Source organism: Microcaecilia unicolor, chromosome 4 (genome assembly GCF_901765095.1).
Source record: "Microcaecilia unicolor chromosome 4, aMicUni1.1, whole genome shotgun sequence".
In the NCBI taxonomy this organism is placed as follows: domain Eukaryota; kingdom Metazoa; phylum Chordata; class Amphibia; order Gymnophiona; family Siphonopidae; genus Microcaecilia; species Microcaecilia unicolor.
Window position 1 is genome coordinate 347,609,982 of NC_044034.1, and position 27,108 is coordinate 347,637,089.

At 44.5% G+C, this 27,108-nt stretch overlaps 1 protein-coding gene across 1 annotated transcript in view; it reads left to right on the plus strand.

Annotated features, from left to right (window-relative positions):
• LOC115469500 (E3 ubiquitin-protein ligase TTC3-like) overlaps positions 1-27,108 on the plus strand; it is a 299,116-nt gene that overhangs the window by 196,688 nt on the left and 75,320 nt on the right. The window contains exons 30-32 of the mRNA XM_030202218.1: positions 803-958; positions 15,994-16,882; positions 20,853-20,918. Of these exons, the coding sequence (XP_030058078.1) occupies positions 803-958; positions 15,994-16,882; positions 20,853-20,918 (1,111 nt within the window). The remainder of the gene's footprint in view (positions 1-802; positions 959-15,993; positions 16,883-20,852; positions 20,919-27,108) is intronic.

Sequence of the window (27,108 nt, forward strand, 5' to 3'; positions counted from 1 at the left end):
AGGGCATTGGATAATATACACAATGTTTTTAGTAGAACGGGTAATGTTAATCACAGATGTAACTTTAATACACAGCTGGGGGGTCAATCCATTGAGGACTGAGCATAGCAGAATTACACCATTGAGTGATGATATGATTACTTAATTAGACCAGTGAAGAGTTTGGTGCATTTTGAATTCCCTTGAGTCATGGAATGGCTCCACTGATGGTCTATACTTAATTTCTAAATAGAATGTTTGAGAGAATTTGGTTTGTGGGAACACCATTGTTTTAGTTATATTTTATTATTGCACCGTTATTAATTGTATTGTATTCTAAACTGCTTTGGATTGAATTTGTTGAAGGAAAGTGTTCTAGAAATATAGCATAACCTAATTCACGTGACCAGTTTCCCTGAAATCATCTGTCTCGTAGCGGACAGCACTGTTTTTCTCATGATTTACATATAGTCAGATTGAACTTTAACACAAGTTGTTTTTCTTATGACACATGTGCTTCAGCATGAAATACACCAGAATATTCTGTTTTCTGATGAAAAGCTCTGATTTCATGTTTCTCTTCTCCAAAACAAAAATCAAACCAGTAGCTATAGAAGGCTGTTAAGAAAGGGGAGTGAGGCAGTAGAATTTCTCTCTCTCAAATCAGAGATAACACTGAGTTAACCCTTAAGGGGATGTCCCTTAGTATACTGGTTCTTGATAACTATATATGTATGTTTCTTCTCCTGAAAGGCCACAGCAAAAGGAGAGATTCAAAACCTGTTTCTCCATTGTGATTTCTGCCTAATGCATTTCTTTACAGAATGCTTTGGGATGATTATAATCCATTCATAGTCCCAGAATATATCAGGGATCAGGTGGAGGAAATTGAAGCTTTATATGAAGATGACCCTGGCAGTGATCGTTATCAGAGGATCCTAGATAATAATCCAGACCCAACGCGGGAAAGCTTATATGAGTAAGTATTTCAGAAGTGTAGGTGCAAAATTAAATTTAATATTGTGTTCTGGTGACCGGGATTGGCCACTGTTGGAAACAGGATACTGGGTTTGATGGACCTTTTGGTCTGTCCCAGTATGGCAATGCTTATGTTCTTATGTATCTCCTCCCCTCTCTTACACCTGCCAAACTTGTCTGTGTTGCTTTTCATCTCACTTTCAGTAAAGTTGGTTCTGTTTTCAACACCCCCCCCCCCCCCCCACCATTCATCTGCAAAGTTTCTTGTGCGTAGTACTCTTTCACATTTCAGTTTTATTTACTATACTACTAATTACAAAGAAGCTAAGCAGTTTATAACAAAAGTTTAAAATCAATTCAGTTATCAGAGAACAGGTAAATGAGGAACTTAGGTTACATTTGTTATCATATAGCCTAAAAGGGATAAGGGAAATGGGTATAAACTTAAACAAAACAAGAAAACAGTATAGGGAGATTTAAAAAAATATGCCCTAGTGACAGGAAAGGATGCCCTTGGGCCGCGCAAGGTAGCCAAAAGAATGAATTAACAATTTATTCTTGTAAGGCGTACAGGATAATCATGATGTAGTGGACAATAAAGGACAGGCATTTGAGTAAAAATAAGTCTTAAGCTGGGCCAAATATTTAAGTGAGGATTCTGAATTGCATTTCAAGCGGAAGGTAGTTGCATATAAGATCTACAACCCTAAAACAGGAGGATCAAATAGAATGAGATTTTATATGATGATGGGAGGGAATAATTAGTATAACTGTTAGAGGAATATTGGGCTCATTTATCCCTTAGGATTGGTATTGTATTGTAACACTTATACCCCGCGCTTTCCCACTTGTTAGCAGGCTCAATGTGGCTTACATAATAAACAGGTTTATCTTTAAAATCAAGCGTGGTTCCGGAAGATTGGAGGGTGGCCAACGTAACACCAATTTTTTAAAAAAAGTTCCAGAGGAGATACGGGTAATTATAGACCGACAAGCCTGACGTTGGTGCCAGGCGCTTCAGTATGCCAAAGGGCAGGACCTGACGGCTTCCTAAGGGAGAAGTCCTCCATAGGCCATTATTAAAATGGACTTGGAGAAAATCCACTACTTATTTCTGGGATAAGCAGCATAAAATGTTTTGTACTTTTGTGGGATCTTGCCAGGTATTTGTGACCTGGATTGGCCACTGTTGGAAACAGGATGCTGGGCTTGATGGACCTTTGGTCTGTCCCAGTATGGTAATACTTATGTACTTATGGTGAACATGTTCACAAAAATAGACATTTAAAAAAAACTTTATTTGAATGAAGATAAATAGGTTTATGCTTCCGGATCGATGAGGAGGTGGGCGCTGTAAATCTTGGGTGTAAAATCATATGCCGACAAATTGCACCACTGACATTGGTAGCTTTATCAGTAGATCACTGTGGTGTGGATGTGTGTGTTATTTTTTAAATAAGCATATTCATCAAGAAAGCCTGCGTATGGTGTGCTTATAAGTATATCTACTATCTACTATGTAATCTTACTGTGAATTCTTCTTTAAACAGAGATTTTTTTCAGTTTTTTTTTATTTTAGTTTTTAATTCTTTCAAATCTTTTTAATTTATTAATTCAGTGATAATGCTATCCTCTTGAGCAACTGAGATTTTAAAGAGGGAAAATGCCTCTGTATGTCTGCAGTCTAAATATTATATTCACACACTCGCTGACCAGCGTCTCTTCATTGGCAGAAAACCTCTATTTTATTTTCCTCTTTGCTTATCTTAAACATCCATCAATGGGTATAGCTTATATGTTGCAATCTTTTACTTCAAATATTGCAAATAATATCTATCAACATCAATATCAGAAATGTCCAAATATCCAACTTATCTTTGAATTCAGAAATCCTCCCGCACTTTTACCCCATGATCAGAGATAATGGCGTGCTTAAATTTGCATGTCATTATCTCTATCATAAGTCCAATAACGCCCCGCAGTGTTCCAGCGCTATTTTTAGATCGCTGTTTGGAACAGTGCGAGGCTTTGATCATCTGCTTGTAGGTTTTGCTCACTATGGTGCTGATGTCATAAGCTGTGCATTAGGCTGAGCATGTACTGAAAAAAAAAAACCATTCTGATGTCATAAATTAATGGTGTGCAAAATACCACAACATTAAACATTGACAAAAAAAAAAAATACTACACACTACTGCAGTAATCTATACTGCTCTCCTGCATCGAGGTGACTCCCCTTCCTGTCTGTGCTTGAACAGGGATTGGCTAACACACTGACCGGAGGTTATCTCTCTTCCCCCACCCCCGCCAGGCGAGGGCACCAGATTCAGGGAGCTTTCAAGCAGAGCACCTCCATCTCCCCTCCCTCCCCCCCCCCCCCCCCCCCCCCCCCCCCCCCCCCACCACCAGTAATACTGATCTGGTGCTAGGGAGGCATCCAGATGCGCTCTCTTGAGATATCTAGCTATGCCATCTTCATCCCACCCTCATCTTCCAAAATGGAAGTGCCACATCCCCAGCAGTATATTGGGGTACTCTCTTAGGGGATGGGGAAGAGTCAGAGGTCTGGGCTGAACAAGGTAATCCGAGGTGAAATGCCGCACTTTTTCTTGAATCACCTTTGCTCCCAAATGCATCTTTACTCCAGCACTGCGAAGGAAGTTTAAAAACAAAATATTACACACACACAAATACACCTCAAAATTTAGCTTGGCTTTTTGCATTTTGAACAATTTATTTATTTTATTTTTATTTTATTTATTGCATTTGTATCCCACATTATCCCACCTCTTTGCAGGCTCAATGTGGCTTACAATTCGTCATGGATACTGAAACAGAAGAGGGTATACAATTGGTTTTACAGAGTGTTTTTGGGTTACATGAAGATGAAATACACGATAGTGTAAAAGCAAAAGGCATTATAAGATAATGCTGGATGTATTAAGGGTTGTACAGTTACATGTGTTGGTCATTGTGATATATCTTGTCAAAGAGAGAAGTTTTCAATGCTTTACAGAAGTTGGTCAATTCATAGACCGTTTTCAGGTGACATGGCAACGCATTCCAGAACTGCGTACTCATGTAGGAGAAGGTAGATAAGTGCATTAGTTTGTATTTCAGGCCTTTGCACTTAGGAGGATGAAGATTGAGGAATGTGCGAGAAGATTTTTTTGCGTTCCTGGGTGGTAGTTCTATTAGGTCCGACATATAAGCTGGAGCGTCACCATGGATGATTTTATGGACTAGGGTGCAAAAATTAATGATTTGACTCTCCACACTATCCTTTAGTGCAGTGTTTTTTAATTTTTAATTTATAAATTTCAAACATAATACACAAGAATCCACTTGTTACATTAAACTCAGGGAAAATACCCATCCAGGAAAATTATAACTATTAGAAAAGATAAAAGAAAAAAACAATAGTAGTAATAGTGCAATTATCCCTTCCTTAGACCACAATACTTGAGAGAGTGGCTAACAAGACAAGGAGGTTGAAAAAGGAAAAAATTTTGAAACATGAGAAATAAAGCCCAAACCTGTAATTAACAGCATTTATAATCCCTAAACAACCAATTAAGCAGATGCTACATTACCCTCTTCGGGTCCAGAAAAGACCTAAGCTGTTCTGGCATAAAAAAAAGACCAATTTCACACCTATATATTGCACAATTCATTTGCAGGGATACGCCAAAAGAAGTGTCTCACCGAAAGTCTTTACTTCTTCCCTCGTATCTAGGAAGCGCTTTCGTCTGTCCTGAGTGGACTTGGTGACATCTGGAAACATCCACAATTTTGACCACAAAACTTTGTGGAGCATACTTAAAATATAAAGCACAGTGGTTTATTTCTGATTTTTCTGTGCTAAAAAGCCTCTCTACATCAGGAATAAACAGCTGCACTAGTGCCGCTTACCATGTTGGGGCCCTGTGAGAGAAATAGATGTGTTCTGGACCTGCCTTGCTTTTACAGGAAGGGTCTGACAGAGATCCTGACCTGCCAGTGGTGTAGCTGTGGGGAGGTCTGACCCTTTCCCCTCCCCCCTCCTCCTGACGTTGGGCTCAGGCCCCCTCCAAACTTGTAGCACCATTGAATGGGTGGCAAGGATGCCCAGGCCCTGCCAGCTGAACAGATCCACTGCCTGAAACATCCCTCCCCCCCCCACCTCAGTAGCAAGGAAACCAGTCAACCACTGGCGATGGTACTTCTGTGCATGAACTGAGCATGTACAGGTGCGCTGGTGCAAGCATACCTGACTGAAGCATTCTGCTGTTTTCCTCTCTGCACTGGAAGTGGGGATCAGGCAGTGGATCTGTTTGGCTGGTAAGACTTGGGCATTCCCATCAACAAATGTGTTGGCAGCAAGCCAGCGGGTGGGAAGAGCAGAGAGGAAATGCTAGAACCCCCCCCCCCCCCCCCGAGCCCCCTCCAAAAAGAGACTTCAGGCTACCCCCCTGGAACCAGCTATCTGGGTAGACCACAAGAGATAAAATGAATTTAGGTTAAAAAAAAAAACTCGGTGTGAGGAAAGTAAAATGTGATCATAGAGACCCATGTGTTAGATTTAAATCCACAGATTAAGGGCCCTGTTTACTAAGCTGTGCTAAGGGCAGGCTAACATTTCCTATAGGAATATATGGGCGTCTTTAGCATTTAGCACACACTAATTTTAGGTGCTCACTAAAAACGCTAGTGCGTCTTAGTAAACAGGGTCCTAAGTTTCTTTGGCAGTGGAAAATGGGACTTGCAGATTTTATTTATCCTGCCTGCCAAGTGTGTGATCTAGAAGGGAGGGGGAAATTTCTCATAAACCGTGTTTGCTTCAGATGAAGGAGAGTCTTTGACTTCACATGACATCTCAGAACTTAATCTTTCAGTTGTACTTATAGTTTGAAAAGATTTTGGCGGATTATTCAGTCAGAGAGGATAAAAGATCAAATTTGGCCAAACCTGAATGGGTAAATGTAATCCAAAAACCACAGGATCAGCTCACGAAGTAAAGATTTGGTCCCAGCAGTGAAATGCTTATCCCTCCAGTTTAGATTTGATTAATGTACAGATGTGAAGATTTTCAGCTAGGCAATTTTTTTTTTCATTTTATGGTAGACTGCTTTGTGTGCCTCAGAGGGTTTTTTTTTCTTTGACAGTTTTTTTAAAGGAACAGTCTAAAATTTGCATGTTATTTGCTTGTAACACTTATCTAGACGTCCTGGACGGTGTCGCTGTTTACTTGCAGGCATGAAATTCTAGGTTAGGAAGTGTATTATGAAAGGCACGTGACTACATTACCCAGCCTGCCTAGAGATATTTTTTTTTCCTCTTAACTAGGAAATACTGAGGTCTAGTTTCTTTTGGTATCTCTTCTAAGCAGTCAGCAAAATCGTCTTTCTTTTGCTTGGGATATGCTGCGAGGTTAAAGGCAGCAATGCAGTGTCCAGCAGCAGCCAGAACCCGTGTGTCTTTTGGATGTGAGTTATAGTTATTAGCTGTATGTCTGCTTAGGGCTACAGTCACCGCTTTATTCCAGGAAGTGCGTGTCAAGGCCTGTGAATTATTGCAGAAGATGAGAGGTTCCCTCTGTGCAGTTAATTGTAAACAGGGTGACTTATCTGTGTATTGCATCCAAGCACAGAGGCTGATGGATTGAGCAAGAAAACTCAGGATGTTTGTTCAGAAGAGGAAAACATTTGTGACAGCTGCTGGTGAATAACTAACTTCTACTGAAAGTTTTTTATTTTTATTTTTTTTGCGTGTGTTTCTAGGCTTGCTGTTAAGTGGTAGTAGTTCCTCTTGAGCCCTGATGTCTCGGTTAAAAGTTTGTGTGCATGTCTTGACTATTTTCACTCTTAGATCTTATATGCACCTTTGAGAAGTGCTTTATAGAGCAAGGTATGCCGTTTGTACCTTCATCTGCCTTGAATATTTGAGCATACTGTAGTTTTAAAATCAGCCTTAATGCTGTAGTGTCAGCACCTTTTAAAGATTTTGTGTTGTTCAGTTCAACTGGGAATATAAAGGCAGAAGTTAGCCAGTTAAAGCAGTACTTCTTAGCCAGTGTTCCTTGGTGCTCTTTCAAGGTGACAGGAGCATCGCAAAACATGTGCTCATGAGCAGGGCCACAGCTACAACAATTAGCTCCAGAGCTGTTAAGGTCTCATCTCTGCTGGACAGGACCCCAGTAAAAAAAAGCCACCTGCATCCTGCTCCAGCATCTCCTTTCTCAGGCAGCTTGTAGAGAATAAATGGTGAGGGGGTGAGCCTGAAAGAGCAAAAAAAAAGAGCCACTTCATTCCCTAATCTGCCCTCCTCCTAGCATTTGATTGACAGATGGAGAGAGGTGTATGATTGGAGCAGATGCACAGAGCAAAGAAGGTCAGCAAAATGCAGAGGTTTGGAGGAGGGAGGATGAGCACTGTGGGGTGGGGGAGGGTTAGAGCAAAAGTCATGGGGCTTCTTGTTTGCCCATCTGTGAGGTTGATGCAGTAACCTTGATTTACAGCTGTGCCCTACAGCTGAGTGCACAATTTCCTAACACGAACATTAAAAAAAAAAAAGTTTCCCCCCCCCCCACATACACTAACCAAATGTGTTGTGCACAATGCTAACTATATTTCCATATCATCATGCTGATCAATCCATAGACTGGTGGGTTGTGTCCATCTACCAGCAGGTGGAGATAGAGAGCAATCCTTTTGCCTCCCTATATGTGGTCATGTGCTGCCGGAAACTCCTCAGTATGTTCTCTATCTCAGCAGGTGGTGGTCACACACAGCAGCAGCTCTGGCTAGGTCTCCAAGCCTAATTTTTAGGTTTTGTTGAGTACCTGGGGTTGAGGGCTCTTCTTGAGCAAGTGCAAACCTGGTGGCGCCAGGTCCCTCCTTTTCTCCCCCCTCCCGCTGGCTCCGTTAAAAAAAAAAAAAAAAAAATTTTGGACGTCCTTAAAGGCGTTTATTTCGACGTTTATTGCAGCTACTCACTGGGACACCAGGTTGTTACAGCTCGGAGCGAGAAGCAGGTAATTTTTACCTTTTTATAGCGGGTTCCCCGATCGATCTCCACGTGGCCTATGGTGTCGGAGGGCGAGGGCGCGAAGAATCGCTCCCCGGACCGCGTGTGCGCTTCTAGCGGGGATGCGGGGGTCTTAAAGTCTGATTCGCCCTTGTTGGGTGTCAGTTTGGAGGCCGGTCAGTGTCCCGGGTCTTCCTCCGGTGTGGCGGTTTTTCCCGCCATAAACGCCCATCCCCAGCTGCTCGCCTCCGCCATCTTGGCCGGCCACTCTGCTCGGACGGCTTCTTCTTGGGCCGCCCTTGAGCTGGGAGACGTTAATGCCATGGCCGCCCTTGATTTGGGCGACGGCAAAAAAGCGGCTAAAGTTAAGCGCCGTTCTTCCCGCGCGGCTCCTTCGCGGAGTGTCACGCAGGACGCCATCTTGGATGCGCAGCATGTTTCTCCCCCGCTCTTGCGAGCGCCGGTTGAGGGTGCGTCTAGGGCTGTGGCCCAGGCTGCTGAAGTGCACAGTCTGGGGGGTTTCTCCCCTGAGTTTATTTTGCTGCTACATCAGGCCTTCCTTATGCAAAACGCTGCCCCTTCTCCCTTGTCCGATAAAGGGGTTGAGGCCCCCGGAAGTAAACGCCCTCGGGTGGATTCCCAGGCCTTAGAGGACTCTGTTTCCTCTGATGTAGATGAGGGCAGCGTATCTGAGTTCTCCCAACGGTCCTTTGGGGATTCCTTGGAGGAGATGGATTCCCGCTCGGATGGAGCGGATGACCCCTCTGCAGCGCGGATCTTTCGCTCAGAGGATTTGCCCAACCTGTTAGTGCAGGCCATGAGCATTTTGAAGATTTCCTCTCCAGAGGACGTCTCTCCCTCAGCCCCTGTTGGCTCCGCCATTATGCTGGGGACGAAGCGCCCGCCTAGAACCTTCCACGTGCATGATGCCATGCACACCTTAATTTCGGCTCAATGGGATGTCCCGGAAGCTAGCCTCAAAGTGGCTAGGGCTATGTCCCGCCTCTATCCTTTGCCTGAAAGTGAACGGGAGGCCTTTCTTTGGCCTACCGTGGATTCTTTAATCACTGCGGTGACTAAGAAAACGGCGTTGCCGGTGGAAGGTGGCACGGCCCTAAAGGACGCCCAAGACAGAAGATTGGAGGCGGCCTTAAGGTCGTCCTTCGAGGCGGCTGCCTTAAGTTTGCAGGCCTCAGTTTGCGGCTCCTATGTGGCCAGGGCGTGCCTGACGATTGTGCAGCGGGCTTCCCCCTCGGATCCTTCCTTGAGGGCTGATTGGCCGGCCCTGGAATCGGGCTTGGCTTATTTGGCAGACTTACTGTATGATGTCTTGAGAGCCTCGGCTAAAGGTATGGCTCAGACAGTCTCTGCGCGGCGGTGGCTTTGGCTGAAACATTGGTCTGCTGACCACGCTTCTAAGTCCCGCCTGGCTAAGTTGCCTTTTAAAGGCAAGCTGCTCTTTGGGGTCGAGCTGGACAAAATTGTGACCGATCTCGGCACGTCTAAGGGCAAGAGGTTACCAGAGGTCAGGGCTCGGGCCAGTGCTCGCCCCGGTATCTCCAGAGGACGGTTTCAGGAAGCCCGTCGGTACCGCCCGGGCAAGTCGGGCTCCTCTGCCCCCTCTTCCTTCAAGAGGAATTTCTCCCCCAAGCAGCATTCCTTTCGCAGAGACCGCCGTCCCGGAGGTGCGCCCTCCGGTCCTCCCCCAGGGTCTCGTACCCAATAACGGGGTCCTGGTCCATGGCCCAGTGCAGATTGGAGGACGCCTGTCCTCGTTTCTGGGCGAGTGGACCAGGGTAACTTCAGACGCTTGGGTGCTGGAAGTCATCAGAGACGGCTACAAGCTAGAGTTCTGCCGACCCTTAAGAGACGGGTTTGTACTCTCTCCCTGCAAGTCTCCGGTCAAAGCTGTGGCAGTGCAGCAGACCTTGGACAATCTGATCCGCCTGGGTGCGGTCGTTCCGGTGCCAGAAAATCAGCTTGGCAAGGGACGTTACTCCATTTACTTTGTGGTACCAAAGAAAGGAGGTTCTGTACGGCCTATCCTCGACCTCAAAGGGGTCAATCGGGCCTTGAAAGTTCGGCACTTTCGCATGGAGACTCTCCGCTCTGTTATAGCGGCAGTGAAGGCAGGGGAGTTCCTGGCATCCTTGGACATCAAGGAAGCGTACTTGCATATTCCCATCTGGCCTCCTCATCAACGCTTTCTGCGTTTTGCAGTCCTGGGCCGACACTTCCAGTTCAGAGCCCTCCCGTTCGAGTTGGCTACTGCTCCGCGGACCTTCTCCAAAGTAATGGTGGTCATCGCAGCCTTCCTGCGAAAGGAAGGAGTACAAGTCCATCCTTATCTGGACGACTGGTTGAGCCGAGCCCCCTCTTATGCAGAGTGCGGCAAAGCTGTGGACCGGGTGATTGCTCTTTTGAGCTCCCTGGGGTGGATCATCAACTAGGAGAAAAGCCAGCTGCGCCCGACTCAGTCCCTGGAGTATCTGGGAGTTCGATTCGACACCCAAGTGGGCAGAGTGTTCCTGCCGGACAATCGGATTGTCAAACTTCAGGCTCAGGTGGACCAGTTCCTAGTAGCCTCTCCGCTTCGGGCTTGGGACTATGTGCAGCTGTTGGGCTCTATGACGGCCACGATGGAAGTAGTGCCCTGGGCCAGGGCTCATATGAGACCACTACAACACTCTCTGCTGCAGCGCTGGACTCCGGTGTCGGAGGATTATGCTGTGCACCTTCCCTTGGATCCAGCAGTGCGCAAGGCGCTGAGCTGGTGGCTGAAGACAGACAAGTTGTCTGCAGGGATGCCTCTTGTGACCCCGGAGTGGATTGTCGTCACGACGGACGCCTCTTTGACGGGCTGGGGAGCCCACTGCTTGGGAAGGACAGCGCAGGGGCTCTGGTCTCCTGCAGAGGCAAAGTGGTCTATCAACCTCCTGGAACTCAGAGCCATTCGGTTGGCGCTTTTGGAGTTCCTCCCGGTACTGGCGTTGAAGCCAGTACGGGTCCTGTCGGTCAATGCCACGGCTGTGGCCTATGTCAACCGCCAGGGAGGTACCAAGAGCGCCCCTCTAGCCAAGGAAGCCATGAATCTATGCCAGTGGGCGGAAGCGAACCTGGAACAGGTGCCCACATTGCCGGAGTCATGAATGTCAAGGCGGACTTTCTCAGTCGCCGTACCTTGGATCCCGGAGAGTGGCAGTTATCGGCTCAGGCGTTCTTGGACATCACGAAGCGCTGGGGCCAGCCGAGCCTAGATCTGATGGCGTCATCGGCCAATTGCCAAGTGCCGCGCTTTTTCAGCAGAGGACGGGACCCTTGATCTCTGGGAGTAGATGCTCTTCTCCAACAGTGGCCGACACAAGAGATTCTCTATGTGTTCCCGCCCTGGCCCATGTTGGGCAGGGTACTAGACCGGGTGGCAAAGCATCCGGGCCGGATAATCCTGGTGGGTCCGGACTGGCCCAGACGTCCCTGGTATGCGGACTTGATCAGGCTCTCAGTGGACGACCCTCTGTGACTGCCAGTGGAGCAGGGCCTGTTGCATCAGGGTCCCGTGGTGATGGAGGATCCCTACCCCTTTGGTCTTACGGCCTGGCTATTGAGCGGCAGCGTCTGAGGAAGAAGGGCTTCTCAGACAAGGTCATCGCCACTATGCTGAGAGCGAGGAAGCGCTCTACTTCTACTGCTTACGCCAGGGTTTGGCGTACCTTTGCAGCGTGGTGTGAAGCAGGCTCACTTTCTCCCTTCACTTCTCCAATTTCTTCAGTGCTGGCGTTCCTGCAAGAAGGTCTGGAGAAAGGCCTGTCGCTCAGTTCCCTTAAAGTCCAGGTAGCGGCTCTGGCTTGCTTCAGGGGCCGCCTGAAGGGTGCTTCCCTGGTTTCGCAGCCAGATGTGGTACGTTTTCTCAAGGGAGTTAATCACCTGCGCCCTCCTCTGCACTCAGTGGTGTCTGCGTGGAATCTCAACCTGGTGCTAAGAGCCTTGCAGAAGCCGCCTTTTGAACCCTTGTCGAGGGCATCTCTGAAAGACCTGACGTTGAAAGCAGTCTTTTTGGTGGCTATCACTTCAGCCAGAAGAGTTTCCGAGCTCCAGGCACTCTCATGTCGAGAGCCTTTTCTGCAGTTCACTGAGGCAGGAGTGTCTATTCGCACAGTGCCTTCCTTCCTGCCCAAGATTGTTTCTCGCTTCCATGTGAATCAGCAGCTCTGTCTCCCTTCCTTTCGTAGGGAGGACTACCCAGAGGAATACTCTGCTCTCAAATATCTGGATGTGAGACGAGTCATCAGATACTTGGAAGTGACCAATGATTTCCTCGTAATGGTCTGCAGGCTGCTAAGCCTACAGTGGCAAGATGGGTCAAGGAAGCCATTGCAGCGGCTTATGTGGCCGCGGGGAAGGTGTCGCCTATCCAGCTGAAGGCTCACTCCGCTAGAGCTCAGGCGGCCTCGATGGCAGAGGCCGGGTCCGTCTCCTTGGAAGAGATTTGCAAGGCGGCAACTTGGGCATCGGCCCATACCTTCTCCAGGCATTACCGCTTGACTGTGGCTGCTCGGGCGGAGGCCCGGTTTGGAGCTTCAGTGTTGCGGTCAGGGATTTCAATGTCCCGCCCTGGGTGAGTACTGCTTCGGTACATCCCACCAGTCTATGGATTGATCAGCATGATGATATGGAAGGTAAAATTATGTATCATACCTGATAATTTTCTTTCCATTAATCATAGCTGATCAATCCATAGCCCCTCCCAGATATCTGTACTGTTTATATTCTGGTTGCATTTCAGATTCAAGTTTAGTCTTCAGTTCCTGTTCAGGAGGACTTCGTGTTCAAGTTTTTTCAATTGGATTCTTCAAGAGTTGACGAGTTTGTGTTACAGTGAGCTGCTGCATTCCTCTCCCCTCCGTTTTACGGGGCTGGATTGAGACATAAATTCTGCCGGCGCTCCCTCCCGCTTCGTGCGGCTGTAGGGCAGCTTTGTACCCCTCCCGCTTCGGCGGTGTTAGGGTCAGTCAGCTCCTCCCGCGGTTGCGGTTGCAGGATAAGCCAGATCCCCCCGCATCGGCGGGGTGGTGTCCCTCCCCCGCTCCGTGGGGATGAGCTGGACGGATTCCCCTCCCTCACTTGTGTGGGGATGAGCTGGGTTAATTCCCCTCCCCCGTTTCGGCGGTGGTGAGCTGGGCAGAGTGTCCCTTTGTGGGTGTAATTCTCTAAGTGCTGAGTCCTGCGGATGGAGCTTGGATATCGACATACTGAGGAGTTTCCGGCAGCACATGACCACATATAGAGAGGCAAAAGGATTGCTCTCTATCTCCACCTGCTGGTAGATGGACACAACCCACCAGTCTATGGATTGATCAGCTATGATTAATGGAAAGAAAATTATCAGGTATGATACATAATTTTACCTTTGTGGACCAAAATATTGTATTTGTGTTCATAGCACCATGTGCATACAGCTATGCATATGTGGGATTGATGTTGTGCGCATACAGTTTTTGCAATATCGGCATTACTTGCATGCATGATAGTTTTCTAGCACATGTGCCGATATATGTGCATGCAGCTTGGTATGCTGGTACAATTTTTGCATTACCAACATAATTAACCTCTGGAATTCGTTGCCAGAGAATGTAGCAAAAGCAGTTAGCTAAGCAAGGTTTTAAAAAGTTTTGGATAATTCCCTAAAAGAAAAGTCCATACGCCATTATTAAGATGGACTTGGGAAATCCACTGCGTATTCTGGGATAAGCAGAATAAAATCTGTTTTGTTGTTCTGGGATCTTGCCAGTTACTTTTGACATGGATTGGCTGCTGTTGGAAACAGGATACTGGTCTTGATGGACCCTTTGGTCTGTCCCAGTATGGCAATGCTTATGTTCTTATGTTAACAAGATTGATGACACAGTATGTGTTTGAATGCTATTCTGCACATAAACATTGATATCCGTCTGCATTTGTTAACTGTCCAGCACTTTACTATGTTCTAGCACACCTCTCCCTGAGCTCCTCCTTCTCCTCTTTGTCCCATTCCCTTCAAGGAAACCAGAAAATAGCTACAGGTCCTGTATGCTTGCAGAAAAGAGAACAAATGGGCTTGAAATCCTCACTAGCACTGACCACCGAAGAGCCAGCTGACCTTTACTCTGAAGACTTTGTGTTAATGCCCCAGTGTTATAAAATCCTGCACATGGCCTTTGAGTTAGCTGCATATTTCTCTCTCTCCTTTCTTTTCTGGAGCTGTTTGTTTGTTTTCAGCAGAAAAAGGAGGGGGAAGAGGGTGGAACAAAAACAGCCCCAAGCCACAGCTGTGATACCTGTGAGTAATCTCTGGGAATTGAGAGTTTGGGAATGCTATGATGGGGACTTGGGGGGGGGGGGGGAGTTGTATCCTGCCTATAAGAACATAATATAAGAGTAGCCATACTGGGTCAGACCAATGATCCAGCTAGGCCAGTATCCTGTTTTCCAAACAGTGGCCAGGCCAGGTCACAAGTACCTGGCAGAAACCCAAATCTTGGCAACATTCCATACCACAAATCCCAGGATAAGCAGTTGCTTCCCATGTCTGTCTCTGTAGCAGACTATGGACTTTTTCTCCAGGAATTTGTCCAAACCTTTTTTTAAACCCAGATATGCTAACTGCTGTTACCACATCCTCCGGCAAAGAGTTCCAGAGCTTAATTATTTGTTGCATGAAAAAATATTTCCTCCTATTTGTTTTAAAAGTATTTCCATGTAACTTTCTTGTGAGTCCCCTAGTCTGTATTTTTGGAACAAAAAAAAATCGATCCATTCAGGATTTTGTAGACCTCATCCAACTCTTGTCCAAGCTGAAGAGCCTTAACCTCTTTAGCCTTTCCTCATACGAGAGGAGTTTTATCCTATTTATCATTTTGGTCACTCTTTTTTGAACCTATTCTAATTCCGCTATGTCCCTGACTTTGATTATTTGACATTTTCATACCCATCTCACTGCTGCCATGTGTTCTTGAGCAGGTGTGAGAGGGCAAGGACTAGGGCTGCAGCTGTCAAAGTAAAAGAGGTGAAAGGGCCAGAGTGGGGTGGTGACAAAACTATGTGGGGTGGTAAGTTTTATGTAAGTGTGTGGCAGGAAAGTACAGGGCACAAGAGCTGGTAAGAGAAATGGTAGAAAAGAGTAGATGGGTGAGAGAACCAGGGGGGTATGGGAGGGGGAGAGTATGTGTGAATAGAAACCAAAGCTAATATTGGGTTGTGATAGACTGGAGGTTTTGATGCAGAATATATTTGACAACCATTGGTAGTGAAAGTGTAACAAGGGGTGACTGAGATTGGAGGTGGATGTAGGGCTGAGAGAAACAGGTGTGTGTGATGATTTGGAAGGAGAAATGTTTTGAGAAAGAGAGACATAGGAACAGAGGTGGTAGAGTGTGTGTGTGAGAAAGCAATGGGAAATGCGTATGAGAGAGAACCAGAGAATGAAGGAGGGGGAAACTTTAAATGAGGGAGCATAAGAAAGTATAATTGGCCATTCAGAAATCCAAACTTATCTATCAGTGAAAAGGCATGAGCTAAATCAAAATAAGAATATAGGATAATACCTTTTTATTGGACTAACTTACATTTTCTGATTAGTTTTTCAGAGGTTAAAATCTCCTTCCTCAAGTCAGGACAGTAAAAAAAAAAAAAAAGAGAGAGAGAGAACAATACTGTTCTGATTTTAAAAGAAATTTTAACCTCTGAAAACTAGTTAGAAAACATATTATTCCTATAAAAAGGTGTCACCTTTTTTTTTTTTTTTTTTTTTTTTTTTTATAAATATTAAAAGTGGACTAACACAGCAAGCATACTACTTCATATAAATAAAAATACTAAAGGCCTGGCTTATTGGAGGTTTTATTGATATCAATTTACAGTGTTAGTTTGAATTCTTCCATTAGGCTGAGGTATTGGTACTTATCAGTACCTTGGCAGATGGTCATAGAGAATGAATATTTTGTCAGCACACTGGGTTTCTGAACTTGTTTCCCTGTTTCTTCTCTTTCTTCCAAGTTATTTCTCACAGATCTTAGAAGAGTATGGGCCCTTGGAAATCGATGATCCGATTTTGGTGGGTGAATATCAACATTTCCCTGTGGAGACTCATATGCTGGTGGAGGAGTCCGGTGGGCTACAGACTTTCCTTCTGGAGTCACTCCGATTTGTTATGGTGGGCCAATTGATCGGGCTGATGAAGCATGTAGTCCTTCTTGACGAGACCACAGTTATCCCCGCTAAAACAGAGGAGTCTGCCAGAGACGAGGATCCATTTTATTCACAGCCTTGTGACTTCACTAAAGAAAACAGCTCAGGCATAAGAGTGCAGTTAAACCCAGCTGCCAAGGAATTTAAACCAGTATCTAACTTTATTAATAAACCTTATTATTTAGCAGTAACCAGTACGCTTACATCAACCAGTTCTACAGCTATACCAGTCACTGCTTGTTCCCCAATTCCTTATTGCCATACACAGCCTCAGCCTGGCATAATACAAGACCTTTATTTAAATGGATTACAGCAGCCATCCATACCAGCCAATATTTGTGTGTCTGTACCAAATATCACGCCTGCTTATTATCTAAGGGACAACATGTTGCCAGTGGTTCCTGATTCCTCGTGCACTGTGACCTGTGGTAACAGTAACGAGACTGATTGTGAACAAGGATCTATGTATAACAGCAAGCATGAATCAAACTATCCTGAACTTAATTCAGCAACAGCACATCAAGACACGCACAAGACATTATTAGAGTCCAGCGACAACTCTCATGAAGTTGATTTGGCTTTAGATAAGAATAGCTCTACAGGAATTAATTATAACAGATCGGCATATTGTGCAGACACAAAAGGACAAACATCTTCAAGGAAAAGGAGTGTGTTTACCAAGATGGTAGCTGTGCAGGTAAGACAAAACACAGAAGTGCCTCTGTTCAGCTGTAGAGAGATTGCATAATTACTCCTTCTGTACAGTCAGTCAGTTTGAAGATGGCTTATGGTTGTATTTTGGTAATTCTTATGCTCTGGGGTGGAGAGTGACAGTGAGGGGCATTTTTCGAAAGGGATGTCCAAGTTGCAATTTGGACGTCCTTGCAAAACAGCGAAATCCAGGGGCGGGGAAACCCGTATTTTTGGAAAAAGATGGACGTCCATCTTTCGTTTCGAAAATACCGTCAGACGTCTAAAGCCTTAAATTTGGCCGTCCCTAGTCATGGACGTTGCTGACTTTCGATGATTTTGAAAACCAAAGACGTCAATGTCAAAAACGGCCAAATGCAAGCCACTTGGTCGTGGGAGGAGCCAGCATTTGTAGTGCACTGGTCCCCCTGACATGCCAGGACACCAACCGGGAACTCTAGGGGGCACTGCGGTGGCCTTCATAAAATGCTCCCAGGTACTTATTAGCTCCCTTACCTTGTGTGCTGAGCCCCCAAAACCCACTACCCGCAATTGTACGCCACTACCATAGTCCTTACGGGTGAAGGTGGGCACCTAGATGTGGCTACAGTGAGTTTGTGGTGGGTTTTGGAGGGCTCGCTGTTTCCTCAGCCTCAACTTCTTCCTGAGTCCTCAAATCTGCTTATGGAGCTTCTCCAGAACCTAAAAGTAGGGCTGTCCCTCGGTACCCTCAGAGGCACAGACATGTATCCACTAGCCCAGGGCAGATACAGAAGCCCTCCTCCCATTTGGGCTATGATAAGGAATTGAACCTGGACTCCTTTCCACTTCAAGAGATGTAAATCTCCTGAAAGTCTCGGCCATTCCATTTAAATTGGAGATGGAGGAGGAGCCTAAAGCAGAGATGGTTATCTGTCCTAGACTATGAATCTCCTCCTAAGGAAGGGGTAAAAATTCTGTTACATCCTATCCTTAAAGATGTACTGATGAAAAATTGGGACTCTCCCTCCTCAGTGCAAGTGGTACCGAAAAAAGTGGGCAGTCAATATCGTATCCAGGAAGCTCTCGAATTCGAGAGGGTGCAATTATCTTGCCACACTCTAATGGTCACATCCGCTCTCTAGCAAGCCAGGAGCTCTAAGTCTCATGCCTCTGCTCCTCTAAACAGAGAGGCTCAGACTCTGGATTTGTTCGGGAGGAAGTTTTATCAGGCCTCGATGCTCAACTGCATCCAGTCCTACCAGATTTTTCACGCGCATATACTTGAAATCTTTAGTGCGCAGTACGTCTAGTCTTGCAGAGTGCTCCCTCTTGAGCAGACCACAGAGCTTCACCACTTAGCCACTAAACAGTTGGAGTGCAGAAAATATTTGGCCAGAGGTGCTTATGACACTTTTGATTTTGCACCTTTTGATACTGCTAGGGGTGAAGGGATGCACAGATAGTCATGACTGCATGTCTCTGGTAAGAACTTAAGAGTAGCCATACTGGGTCAGACCAGTGGTCCATGTAGCCCAGTATACTGTTTTCCAAACCGTGGCCAAGCCAGGTCACAAGTACCTGGCAGAAACCAATTAGCAGCAAAATTCCATGCTACCAATCCCGGATCGAGCAGTTGCTTCCCCATGTCTGTTTCAATAGCAGACTGTAGACTTTTCCTCCAGGAATTTGTCTAAACCTTTTTTTAAACCCAAATATGCTAACTGCTGTTACCACATCCTCCGGCAAAGAGTTCCAGAGCTTAACTATTCGTTGAGTGAAAAAATATTTCTTTCTGTACGTTTTTAAAGTATTTCCATGTAATTTCATTGAGTGTCCCCTAGTCTTTGTACTTTTTGAAAGAGTAAGGAAATTTATGTGCTTTTTCTAGATCAATATTTTGTAGACCTCTATCATATCCTCCCTCAGCTGTCACTGATGAGTCTTAACCTCTTAAGCCTTTTCTTGTATGAGAGGAGTTCATCTCCTTAATCATTTAGGGGACCCCTCTTTGAAACTTTTCTAATTCTGTTATATCTTTTTAAAGATACTGCGACCAGAATTGCACACAATGCCAGTATTATAATATTTCTTGTCGTATTTTCTATCCCTTTCCTAATAATTCCTAGCATTTTGTTTGCTTTTCCATGCAGTCTATAAACAAGTTGCTGTTTCAAGATGCATCTGATCCTTTCGCAGCCACATATTTTCCCCATTTGCTTTTCACTGTTACCAGACGCCACAGGTTTCGTTTTGAAACTGCTTCAAAGGCGCTGGTGGTGACAGATACTCCGGATGAAACTCTTCAGAGTGTCTGAATAAAGATATAAGCACTGTGTGTTAATTCAATGATGACACGGCAGTGTTTTATGCTGCCAGTAGCCACCATTCTCCAGATTTCTGGAAAATGACATCATTAGAATGAAACTTTCTCAAACTTAACTACAAAAGGAAATCAAAGTGGTGGTTTCGAGATACCTTTTGGAAGATAGCCCAAATAAATCCAGAATCACTGTGCTAACAAAACAAACAAAATATACATAAAAATACAAAAAAACAAATGCCAAAAGGCTCTTATCTCCACAACTTGGAATAAAGGCTTAATCCTGACACAGGTTCAACGAGCTGCCATGTTTCAACAACTGCTTCAGGAACCAAATGCAACTCGCCTGTCGTTCCTACAGAGTTCAACTGGTTTGTATATATACACCATTGCCACAAAAGGTTTTTTTTGACAGCACAATTTTTGTTTGATATGACACAAATTCATTTTGGACGGTGGATATTGCTTGGGGGTTGTAGACCCACGATGTTTGCTTAAGCCAATCAGCACTGGTAATGTGGCGTGTTCCACTAGGGCAATAGCATAGTGGCGGTTAAGCAGTCATGGTGGTTCTTACTGAAGATCTCCCATCCTTTTCTACTATAATAAAACGCAACCTCAAGGTTCTGAGGACACTGACGTCACTGAAGACACTCACACACCGGTTCGTGGTTTCATGGTGGTGAAGCCACACAACATCTTCATGCCACGTGATGACGTCGAGGGCGCAATACGAAAACAAGGCTAATTAACGCACGGGGAGCAGTAGGGAAACACGCTCCGCGTGTTTCCTTACTCTTCCCCTTCCAAAAAATCCCAGCTGCCCAAGAGCCCCCTCTTTCCTGCCCGTAGCGGTGGTGGTAGCATCCTTGCTACATCGTGTGGGAGTCCGGCTCTCGGCGTTTCAAAATGGCCGCCGAGAGTTCAAGCTGCATCGCGAGATTTCAACTCTGGGCGGCCATTTTGAAACGCCGAGAGCCGGACTCCCACACGATGTAGCAAGGATGCTACCACCACCGCTACGGGCAGGAAAGAGGGGGCTCTTTCTTTCCTGCCCCCACCGAACAGGTACCTCTAGACCACCAGGGAGACACGCGTAAGGGGAGGGGAAGGGAGTCCCCTGCCCGCTAGCGCCCGTTTCATTGCCGCCAGAAACGGGCCATTTTTACTAGTATATTGATAATTGATAGAGAGCAGTGCCCACCTGTTCATAGTGCTAAATTTGTTTGTAGAGGTGTGGGTTTGTTTGTTCGATTTTTATAACAGTACGTTCTCTTCTTGGGATTTCAAAATTTTGGGAGGAGTTCCTATTTTATAAAAGCAACAAAGGCATACATGCCTATTTTATAAAAGCGCATGTATTCCTTTGTTGCTTTTATAAAATAGGAACTTCTCCCAAAATTTTGAAATATATATAATATATGCTTAGAGCCAGGAGTAGATGTATATAGATATACTCCAGGCTCTAAGCAACTGTTTCCAAACTCTTCCCAAACCATTCCTCTGGGAAATGAAAGTGTAATCGATATGCTTTAACCCACCCCCCCCCCAGATCTATCTTCATAACAATATATGGGCCTTTCCTCAGGAATTTGTACAAACTTTTAAATTAATTTTTTTAACCTACACAGGCAATGTTAGTCTTCCACAAACTTTGCTTTTATATTTTGTCCAGGTGGATAAAGAGTTAGAAGATCATGAAGTTAATACAGATGCTTTTCATCCGTATGAAACACGACAGGTAAGCAAATGCAGTTTTGTGTTTGACTTGTTGTCTAACGGTGCCTTGGACAAATAGGACATTGGCTATCCTGATACCTCAAGGAGTGGACCTTGGATCACATTAGACCAGTGGGTCCTGGTGTCTCTGTTGGTTGCTTTCTATATTTATTTTTGTTCTTTAATTGTAATACGGGTGAGGTAAAACATGTATAATATTTCTTTACAACATAAGAATTTCCACACTGGGTCAGACCAAAAGACAATCGAGCTCAGTGCCCTGTTTCTAACAGTCACTAGTCCACAGCATAGGTACTTTAACCAGATCCCAAAAAGTAGATTCCATGCTGCTTTAATCTCAGGGATAAGCAGTAGCTTTACTTACGTCTACTGTAATAACAGTTTATGGACTTTTCTCCAGGAGCTTTTTTTTAAACCAAGCTGTGCCAACTGCTACTCAGTAACTTCATGGCGTGTCCTCTAGTCTTCATTTTGTTTGTTGTTGTTTTTTTGTTTTTGAAAGAGTAAACAATTGATTCACGTTCACATAGTAGCATAGTAAATGGCGGCAGATAAAGACCTGAACGGTCCATCCAGTCTGCCCAACAAGATAAACTCATTTTACATGGTATGTGATACTTTATATATACCTGAGTTTGATTTGTCCTTGCCTTTCTCAGGGCACAGACCGTAAAAGTCTGCCCAGCACTGTTCTTGTACTAAAAGTTCTGAAGATTCTGGAATCCTAAAGAGTTACCAGATTTCGGAATCCCAGTTAGTAGCAACATTCCATGTAGAACACCAAAGAGTAACATAGTAAATGATGGCAGATAAAGACCTGTACGGTCCATCCAGTCTGCCCAACAAGATAAACTCATTTTTACATGGTATGTAATACTTTATATGTATATCCGAGTTTGATTTGTCCCTGCCTTTCTCAGGGCACAGACCGTAGAAGTCCGCCCTGCACCGGTTTTATTCTCCAAATACCGGCATCGCTAAGATTTCACCTGTTCCACTCTTCATAATTTTATAGACTTTTTTCTCCCCTCAGCCATCTCTTCTAATTTTGTTAGCCTGCCTTCATAGGGGAGTTGTTCTATTTTTTTTTTTTTATCATTTTAGTCGTCCTTCTTTGTATGTTTTCTAATGCCACTCTCTCTTTTGAGATGTAGGGATGGAAGTTGCACAACATGCCGTGGCACCATAGAGGCATTATAATACTCTTACTCTCGATTCCTTTTATAATAATTCTAGCATTGATTTTTTTTTTTTGGCCACTACCACATAGCTTAGAGGATTCCAATGTAGTGTCCACAATGATGCTTAGATCCTTTTTTTTCCTGGGTGGTGACTCCTAATGTAGAACCTAATATCATGTAACTATAGCTTGGGTAATTCTTTCCTAAGTGCATCATTTTGTACTTGTCCACATTAAATTCACTTGTAACTTGGATGCCCAGCTTTTGTCTTGCAAAGTCCTCCTCCTATTTCCCACAATCCGTTTGTAATTTAACAACTTTAAATGTTTTTTATCATATGCAAATTTGATCACCTTGTTTCTTGTTCCCATTTCCAGATCATTTATAAATAAGTTAGATTCCATACGCTAAAAGTGAAAAATGTTGAACTAAGAGAAGAAATTCATCCCCAGTACCTGCAGAAAACAGTGTTCATACTGACATGCAGAATTTTGCAGCCTTATGGGTAATTTGTACCAGGAGACTGCAAGCTCGTTTCAAAAGGGCATCTAATGGAGTTTCCATTTGAAAATGCAACCATCAAACACAGTGCAGCTATAAAAGTGCCATAAATAAAAATAAAGTATGTTTGTGAAACAGCATATAGAATTTGAAAGTGAAAATTCTGTATTCACGTTTGATCCCCAGACTTAACTGCCCATTTTTTGTGCAGGTAGAAGTATGCACAACATAAAAACAGCCATATGCACTGCGTACACACATGGGGTAGAGGAAAGGCAGTAACCAAATTGTGCTCACAAGGGCAAACATGCATATACCTGCCTAAAACTTCTGTTTGCACACAATACTCAAGGTGTGGTCGTACCATGGAGTGATAGAGGCATTATAATATTCTTTCTCATTTTCTATCCCTTTCCTAATAAATCCTAGCATTGTGTTTGCTTTTTTGTCCGACGCCACACACTGGGCAGAAGGTTTTAGCATATTGTATATGACACCTAGATCTTTTTCTTGGGTGCTGACTCCTAAGGGAGGATCTTAGCATCAGGTAACTATGATTTGGATTATTCTTCCCAATGTGCATTTCTTTGCATTTGTCCACATTAAATTTCATCTGCCATTTGGATGCCCAATCTTCCAGCTTTCTAAGATCTTCCTGCAATTTTTCACAATCCACATTCGTTCTAACAACTCTGAATAGTTTTGTATCATCTGCAAATTTAATCACCTCATCGTTCCCATTTCCAGATCATTAATAAATGTTAAATAGCACCAATCCCATTACAGATCCTCCATTGAGAGGATTGCCCATTTAACTCTACTCTCTGCTTTCTATTCATCAACAGAAAGACATTGCCTCCTGTCCCATGATTTTAATTTTCTCTGTAGTCTCTCATGAGGAACTTTGTCAAAAGCTTTCTGAAAATCTAGGTACACTACATTGACCGACTCACCTTTATCCACATGTTTATTCACGTCTTCAAAGAAATGAAGAAAATTAGTGAGGCAAGACTTCCCTCGGCTGAATCCTTGTTGACTCTGTCCCATTAAACCATGTTTATGTGTTCAGTGATTTTATTCTTTATAATAGTTTCCACTATTTTTCCCAGCACTGACGTCAGGCTTACCAGTCTGTAATTTCCTAGATCACCTTGGATCCCTTATTAAAATAGACATTACATTGGTCACCCTCCAGTCTTCAGGTACTACGGATGATTTTAACAATGGGTTACGGATCACCAACAGCAGATCTACAATTTTATATTTGAGTTCTTTCAATACCCTAGAATGTATACCATCTGGTCTAGTTGATTTACTGCTCTTTAATTTGTTGATTTTTGGCTTGGTACGTCTTCCAGGTTCACTGAGATTTCTTTTAATTCCTCTGCATCGTCACCCTTGAAAGCCATCTCTGATAGAGGTAGATCTTTTGTTCGCTGTTTCATCGTGATGCTCCACTGTTGAAGTGTACAATAAACTGACGGTCAACTGTATTCCTGGCCAATTAAAAATAGGAACTTAGTTGTTCTTTCATTACTTGTGTTAAATTGATACACTAAACTTATAGGCCAAAACACAGCCCATGTTGAGTCGAGTCTAGTGTGATCTACAGTAAACCAATTTGTGGCACATCAGTGTTCTAGTGTGTTTTGTGTCACCTTCACTGTTTTTCATTGTTCTGACAGGTAGATCTCTTACATCTTCAGTAAAGACCAAGGCAAAGAATTCATTCAGCCTCTCTGCTATGGCCCTGTCCTTCTTGAGTGCCCCTTTTACTCCTTGATCTAATTGTCTCACAGATTCTCTCAAGGCTTTCTGCTTCTGGTACGCCTGAAAAAGTTATTTCTGTGAGTTTTTGCCTCCGAGGAAAGTTTCTTTTTATTTTCTTTTGCCAGATGATAGTATAGCCCTACACACATTTTTTTTCCTTTCACACGTGGAATCCATATTAAACGTTGCTTGCAGCTGTAGCATAGAGAAGGAACACCGCTCTCCAGAAATCAGGGCAGAGTACTGGGGCTTGTGCGGCTGCGTCGTCTACCCTTGCGCTTCTCTGCCACTGCCCTGGTGTTGCGATACCCCAATGATAATCACTGCCTCCATGTAACTTGCTTGAGCTACTACTGAAAAAGACGTGAGCTAAATCCACAGACAGATGGATGGCCTAACTGTTCCATGCAGTTATAGCTCGTGGTAACGATCAGTATGATGGACTTTTTTTGCAGATCCAAAACAAACAAAAAAAAAGAACCACATTCACATACAGTTCTCTTTGTAATGAAAGTGCCTTTATCTTTCTCTAGAAAGCGGTTTAGACTGAGATCAAAGTCCGAGAGAACCTGGAGTCCTGACAGCAAGATGTCAGAGTTGCATGTTTGTTCCCTTGAGCAGAGCTCCCTGAGCAATGCATGTGTTGTTAGGACTCAGGAGATCTAACAAATGTCTTTTTTTTTTTTTTAATTTTCTCAAATACTTAATGTCAAACAACCAACTGCACATTTACATATTGCTTCTATATCAATCTATCCCTGTCCCCAACTTTGACCCTCCCTCCCTACCCCGGTGGTGAGTGAGCCTGTTTCTTATATTCTTAAAGTGTCCATATTTTGTTGAAGGCCAGCTTGGATCCTCTTCGCATAGCTGTGAATTTTGACATTTGGTAAAGGTGCTCCACTTTTCTATTTACCACTTGAAGTGATGGTGGTTCCACTTGCCTCCAGGTGCGAGCCAGCCCTAGTCTTGCCGCTACAAAATATTGAATCGCCAGCCTGTGTTGCCAGCTAGGTATTGCTGTCGGTCTGAAGTGTAGTAGGCAGTGTTCTGCCCCCCATGGGTATGTCCTCTGTAGAACCTTATTAGCCAGTTGCATTACAGCTTTCCAGTACACTTCTACTTTCTCGCAGGACCACCAAATGTTGTAAAATGTGCCTCTGTGGCCACACTCCCACCAACATTGCCCCATTTCCGGGTACAATTTTTGTAGCCGGTCAGGGGTGTAGTACCACCAATATAACATTTTAAAACCATTGTCATTCACCGTTTGTGCTAGGGATGGTTTAAGCAAATATTTTTAGTTCCCCTTCCAAACTATTTTAGGATAGGTGGTCTGTAGCACCTCCTCCTACTTTGCTTGATATAGTACCTGAGGATCGGTCCGTCCCAGCAGGGCCAAGTATATACGGGTTATCCCTCCCCTGCCTCCTCCTCTATTGACAGCTACTTCTAGGGCTGTTTCGGTTAGGTCTAATTCATCCTGTGCTTTCTTCTTAAGGAAGTTGCGCAGGTTGCAATAATAGGTAAGGTCTCTCTCCATCAGGCCGTATTCCTCCTGAAGATCTGTAAAGCGTGTCATTTCCCCATCTTTCCATATTTGACCGAACGTACGTAACCCCACTTGGGCCCATGTATCAAACACCTTTTCCGATCTCCCCAGTGGAAACCCCTTTGCCCATCGTATTACTGTTTGCTGATAATATCTCCTCTTCGGGAACATGCGCCGCCTCAATTGGTACCATGTCCACATTGGGTGCTTCAACCCTAGGGGCATCTTTTTGATTATGGGTGCCAACTCATCACCTGGTATCCACAGAATATCCTCTGTTTCTCGCCTACCTAGCCATGCTCTCTCCCAATGTAGCCATTTCTTAGATGCCTCAGGGGCCCACTCTGTCAAAACGCAAATCTGGGCCGCCTGATAATACAGATAGAAATTAGGGACTCCCATACCTCCTCTCTCCCATGTTTGAAACATCATAGTTCGCCTCACTCTTGGTGGGCGCTTCCTCCATATATATGTAAACATTTTGCGATTAAGTTTTTTGCAAAGAAGCTAGTAGGAATTGGGATCGGAATTGCCATGAACAGGTAGAGCAATTTCGGGAGCAACATCATCTTAATAGCATGTATACGCCCTTTACAGGATATGTTAAGACCTTCCCATTTATCTAACTCACTAAATAGTTCTTCTGCTTTCTGGGGGAAGCTAGCTGCAAAGAGCCTCTCCAGCTGCGGCGTTATCTGAATACCCAAATATTTAATAGACTTGTTCGCCCACACATAGGGAAACTCTGTCCGAAGGGCCGACAGCTCAGTGGGAGGCACTGTAAGATTTAGAAAGGTTGATTTCTTCAAGTTGGGCTTAAATCCTGATAGTTGCCCATATTGTGTGAGATGTTCTATTACCCGTTTTACCGATGTTTCTGGCTTTGAGATTGTCAGTAGTATATCATCGGCAAACAGCATAAGTTTGTTTCCTCCAGCCTCTCACCACTCCTTTTACCTCCCCATCTTTCCTGAGCATACAGGCTAATGGTTCTAGGGATAGGGCGAAAAGAAGTGAAGATATCGCACACCCCTGTCTAGTCCCACGCTGAAGTTTGAATATTCTTGTATATGCCCCATTAATTTTTAATGTTGCCAATGGGGCTTGATATAGTAGCTGTAGCCATCTCAGAAACTTCCCTTCTATCCCTACCCTCTGTATTACTGTGAATAGAAACGACCAGTCCA